Raw genomic sequence first — 6,243 nt, 5'->3', positions numbered from 1 at the left:
GTATAGGAAAGAGTACTTCAGACTTTAAATGTATTTCGCTATTGCATTTCGAACTATAAAGTGTGGCATGTATCTCAAATTGAGCAAAAAATGGCAACATTAAAGACAGTCTAGAGGAAAATGCTCAGTAGCTACAGATGTCACAATTGAGGACCTACAGATGTGATAACTCCTGAACTGTATGAAAACAATCTCTACTTCAAGCCATATAACACCGGCAATTTAAATATGAGTGTACTTTCAAAATGACAGCAATGCTGCAGTTTTCCTGTTACCCATTTGCTCACAGTTCAATTCACCAAGACCATCACTGCTATATTAAGAAGTAACACATATATGCTCTCTCTGCTGCTTGAATCCCATGCTTTGAGCTACGTACATACCATTCTGATATAATTAGGGCACTATGTTACCTTAAATCAGTTTTCAATCAATTTAGTATCACTATTCATGCAGATAAATATTAGAAATGTCTATTTCTGAAAATGTGAGCGAACTGATAAAAACAGAACACTCATATTTTACAACCACTCTGCACAGGAAAAAAAAAAAACAGCAGTAACCAAAATTATCCCTACTTTCTTGCCATGACAGGAATAGAACCAATAGGTCTTTTCCATCATCTTCCATGACTGACAAAATCTGAATCATAATAAGCTTCCTAATAGCTTTATCATCAGTTTTCCTCTTAAGATTCAACCAGTATATCTAGCCTGAGCTGTGCTGGAAATGGGTATTTTTCAAATTCATCATTCTGTAAAACACTTATCAAGAATGCTCATGTGCAATTCTTCTAAATGCGTATTACTCTACTATAAGTGAACAATTATTTTAACTGGAAAACATGTATTGCTTCCTAATTAAAAACTTAATCATTGATAACAGACTTGTTCCTATTAAAACCAACCACTGGGGGAAATGTATACTTATAATGATGGAAGGCTTTAAACCAGCTTGCACAGATCTCTCCTTCCTTGCAATGGCAAGATACTTTAACAATCAGTACAACGCACAGATGTCACAACAATTTTTCTTCTGTAGATGTATGGCTTAGGTAAATTCATTCATACTGTTATGAATAAAGCATACGTACAGATTGCTTTTCCAAAGATTTTGTTTTTCCACCCATATTAAATTTTCCAATAATTTGAGTAATGGACACACTGTTGATAAGCCTATTGTGACTGAGTTTACAAAGGGAGACTGAGATACAAGGACACAGCATCCTTGAGAACACTTTGTATAAAATCTGATACATGGAAACAAACAAAAGCAGTTGGGATATAAACTGTTCACAGCATGTACTGCAACATGCAGTTTAGATAAACAGATTCAGTATTAAGAATGGAACTTTCTTGACACATAGTAGAAACTACATAAGAATGAAAATTATGCCATTTATAATTAAGCATAAAATGATTCTCATCCAGTATGAGTAATAACATACCCAAAATCCTTTCAAGTGATTTTTGTATTTTATTGTAATCAGATAACTGCACATTTTACAACATAGTCACACATTGTATTTTTCTAGAGTCACAAACACATCGCCTTACATAATGATCTGCATCATTTCTGCTCTATACTACAAAGCCTATGACTGAATACAAAAAAGGTTTTACAAAAGAAACTGTTTTAAAGACTACAATAACAATAAAACCGTTTCCAGATAACAGCTAAAATTATAAAGGCATATCACCGTATATTTTTACTGGAATTTCTAAACAGTAAGGAATGAAACAAGTTTTAGTATCTGCGACGCTTGTTAGGTCCTTCAAAGTTGCCCCCTGGGTTTCCTCTACCAAAGCCACCAGGTCCACCACTCACGGCACCTACACCACTCATTGGCGGCTGAGGAGTTTCAGAGCCCGTTCTACTAACCAGAGGCGAACCCATCTGTGATGGACCTCCTTGAGGGAATCTCTCATTATGCTAATACAAGTCCATTTGGAACAGACCAAATGTGAGTTACAACAAAAAAACCACAAGTGACGTTGTCATGAAGTTCAGCAGATAGTCCAGCAGAATCAGGATCACACATAGAGGGAAGAAAGGAGCAATTTAATTAGTTACTATGGAAAAAGAGCTGGAAATTAAAGAGTGCTAATGTTATGTTCCAATTTTGTAAAGTAAATTAAAAATTAAAAATTTAAGCATTAAGAACAACTCTGGTGCTGAATGTAGCTTCATCCTTTCAAGCACATCTGAAGCAATATACATTCTCTATGTAACAGAAGAGACAGAAAAGAATTTTATACCCGAGCCCTATTCTGCCTTACATACCAACTATAATGCTTCTCCCTTAAATAAATTAGACACAGAAATACTGTTGTAATAGCAAAAAGAAAAACCACCAGCTTTTGTATTTCTAGAGACTGCAGGTTCATTCCTTTAATAACAATATAACCTGAAGACTCATATACCCACATAACATCTGTGGATAAAGTGGGTCCATTCCACCTGGAATCCGCCTTTTGTATGGCACTTCAGGAATCTTTAGTTAGACTCAAAACCCAGTCCAAATAAACTAACACAAGCAGAGATAAAATGCATAACTGGACTATCCTTAGTTTAAAAAAAACTCAATATGAAAATCCAGTTAATGTTCCACATTTATTTTCCTTAGTTCTGTGCCTAATATTAATAAAGGTGTATGTGCTTAGACGCATTTATTTGGCTATAGCAATTAAGACCTAAAAGAGAAAACATGCACCTGAGCACTTATAGTTCAGTATTTATGCAAGTGTTTAAAAATAGAACCCCACATGATGAAATTTAAACATTAACATAGCATAAATCAGTAAAAGCATGGTAATATATGGAAATAACTCATAATTCACCTGATGAGGACAGTTACGCTTTCAGAAGAAATTCCTTCTGTACAGAGATCTGCATTAATTGCCCAGGTATTCAGAGTTCAACAAGAACATTCAAGACTAGCACTTTATTTATATGCCTGAATCAGAGAAGAATTCTTCTGAAAGTCTAACTCCAGTAATAGTAGTAGAGCTCAACAGTTCTGAAGTCGGCTAATTCATAGATATATATTATTTAAAAACAGCATTATATCTATACATATACAAATTTATGCCACTTTGATCATGGTTGTACATATGCGCATTGTTGAAAATTTGACGTTGAATAAGAAAAAAGTTACTTTTAACACCTGCATAAAGATCTACTACTGCCCCAAGTACCTTAAAATCTACAACACTGGTTAAAAATTGTTAGAAAATTATCTTTAACTCATGACAACCTGTTAGTAATGGATATGAATTTCAACAAATAGCTTTATAACATACTCCTGACAATTTTCATCATTTGAGTTTTGGACAAAAAGTCAAGTCCTCTTCCCAACAAGGACCCCCTTCTTCTCCAGCTAACAAGAAAACTTCAGTAAATAACTACCTACATTAAAGTGGGTCGGGGGGAAAGATATTTTTAAAATGTTATGTTCAAAGATAATCTATGTTTCAAAAGACTGCAGCTGAGCAGAAAGAAGATTGCTCCAACTTTCCCCTAAAAGACTTTACAAAAACATCCAATTTAAAAAATGAAAACTGCATTTCTGTTCTATGAAGCATATTCTCCATTTCTCTCCATGGAAACTGAAATTAACTCTTACAGTGTTTAAGCAGAGAACCCTCAAGGGATTTTTAAAGTGTTGTTCCAACAGCAGCAAAAATACAATAAGGCTATGCCTTTCTGTAGGGGCCTGTCCCCCAGATTAAAAACCTTGAAAGTCCAAAATGAAAACAAAACAAAACAAAACATCTAATTTGTCCTGCAGTAGGCATGAAGAAACTGGAAGTAAAAAAAAATATTAAAATATGCACTTTTAAGCATCAGTATATTCCCTACATTTCCATACCTGGAATGACTTTTTGTAGAAAAACAACAGTTTGAGATAGATACCATGATTTACAATAGCATGTTATTTTCCTTACACCTCTTTTTTCAGTCCATATAATCACAAGAGAATGTTCCAGAGGTGACCAGTAACACACTGGTCTCCAGCAAAAGCACCTCTGAAAACAGTATTTTGTGAAAAGCATCCCTACACTTTGAGAGAAATGATACAACTGATAAAATGAGCTGGATCCTACGATGTGGAGTGAGATCCTGTCCTTTAACTGGCAAAGACCAAGCTCATTATGTATTTTGTCCTCAAAATCTCATTTTCCTCTAAGGAACAAAGGATATTGTCGAAACTTCATTATACAGATTGCTCAATCGCAAACAGATACTGTTGAGAAGGCATACATAAAAAAATAAAGCTATAAAATGCTGGTGTGTTCCAATAAAACCATAATGGAATTACTGTTTACAGTATATACTCCTTTATATCACACCACCACCAGAACATCCCAAATACCTATTTACAGTATAATACTGAAAAATATGTAAAAATCTGATTAAAAATTATATAGTTGTTTATCTACATAAGACATTACAGCTAGGAAAAGTGACTGTCTACGACAACAGAGCTAAAATGGCAAGTGTTTTAGCTACATCTCAATGGCCTTATCTGCTCTTGATAAAAAAATACAGATGTATACCATTACCTACAACCTTGGCAACTGGGCAATTATTTTCCCTGTGTTGATATAACAGTTATCCCTAACAGCTGTTGGCATACTTATTTTCTAAGGTGGCATAATTACTGTCATAATCTCATGCTTTCAACACTGTTAGAAAGGAAATACAACAAACACTAAAGTGGCTTTAAAAAATTAAATAGTTTACACAAAGATATCTTCACACTACACAGCTTCCAACATTTAACTGTTCATCAAAAACCCCAACAATCTAATACAAAAAATTTAGTTTCACAAAAGGAAAAGCAGCAAATGCATAAATTTATAGATTACTATGCTATATTGTTCCTTCTTCATTTCACAGAAGTGACTTCCTTCTATCAATGAGTTTTTCATCACAGGTCATACATGTCAAGTTTTGCCACAAGTGCTGTACATACTAACCTCCATTTAAAGTCTGGTTACTGGTCAAAGAACTCACCTCATTCCTAAGGGAAGTAGGATTTTTGTGGTAATACCAAATAAAGACTTCCCTTCTGTGTTTTAAATTATTTGCTTGAACAAGTTTTATCAAATACTTTTAACAGATTCAAAACATGTAAGATGTTCTTAGTGTGAAAATACCTTTGGTAACAAAAATGGGCCATGAGACATGACAGCTATTCAAAGTAATTAAATTTGTGATACGTTACCACTGTTCCATTATCTGGCATCATTGGTGTTCCCATATTTGCAGCTCCTTCTGGTCCCATGGAAGGACCAGGACCCATTGCAGGGCCAGGTAAAGTTCCTCTGTTGTTCATATTCATACCCATCATTGGAGGAGGGCCTTGGTTACCAGCAGGTGCTGGGCTAAACGCATCTACGCAAAACAATCTATACTTAGAGCTGTCCTATCTGAACTTTACAAGAATAAACAAACAATTTACAATATTTTAAAAGCCAAATGTACAAGACTTCCAATACTTGAAATAAAAAAAAATATTCTTTGAGACTGTACATTTATCTCAATCATCTGCTTTTAAACAGATTTTCATTAATCCCTATTACATAATCTGCCTCATGTATTTGAAAATCCTGAACTTTACAGATAAATACAGCTGTACAGTTTCTGTGCAGGAATTGTTCATATAGCATGTATGTATATGCACCGCAAATTAGCAAAAATCTCAAGTGATTTTGCAGTAATTAGCAGCTATAAGGCAACTTGGCTCTTTAGGGTTCAAAACATATTAAACACACATTTGCAAGAACTGTTCTACTAGTATTGTGTTAACTGTATATAGTGTTACAGTATATTAGTCTACCATCTAAAAGCAACGCCAAAGATGGTACTCAACTTCACAACAAATTATCTGTAATACGGCACAAATAAATCTTGCATTCAAATGTAATTTATTATAGTAAAAGTACCAGAAAACTACACAAAGTTTTGTTAGAATTGAAAGTGACAGAACAGTCTTCTCCAAAATTCTGAAAGAGGTCAACGAAAAGCTTAAAGACATCTTTTAAGGAGATCATTTAGCTATCATATCGACCTAGGAAATATCACTCTGCCAGTACCCACTAGCATACTCAACAGGTAGGTAAAACTGCCTTCATAACATTTTCTCACATTGTTATAAGTGTGATTATATATATCATTTGAGTCTGCTATTATGAAATAGCAACTTTAAGACTAGTGGTGATGCATTCCCCCTCCCCC

The 6,243-nt window shown here is 34.3% G+C and overlaps 1 protein-coding gene across 1 annotated transcript in view; it reads right to left on the bottom strand.

Moving 5' to 3' along the window:
* Window positions 1-1,453: 1,453 nt before the first annotated feature.
* The window catches only part of PSPC1 (paraspeckle component 1), a gene marked incomplete at its 5' end in the record, with an annotated part of 38,643 nt that continues 33,853 nt past the window's right edge, over window positions 1,454-6,243 (bottom strand). The window contains 2 exons of the mRNA XM_010081523.1: window positions 1,454-1,932; window positions 5,231-5,400. Of these exons, the coding sequence (XP_010079825.1) occupies window positions 1,747-1,932; window positions 5,231-5,400 (356 nt within the window). The remainder of the gene's footprint in view (window positions 1,933-5,230; window positions 5,401-6,243) is intronic.

Source organism: Pterocles gutturalis, unplaced genomic scaffold (genome assembly GCF_000699245.1).
Source record: "Pterocles gutturalis isolate BGI_N339 unplaced genomic scaffold, ASM69924v1 scaffold31379, whole genome shotgun sequence".
NCBI lineage: Eukaryota > Metazoa > Chordata > Aves > Pterocliformes > Pteroclidae > Pterocles > Pterocles gutturalis.
This window is presented reverse-complemented; position numbering and strand designations above follow the sequence as displayed.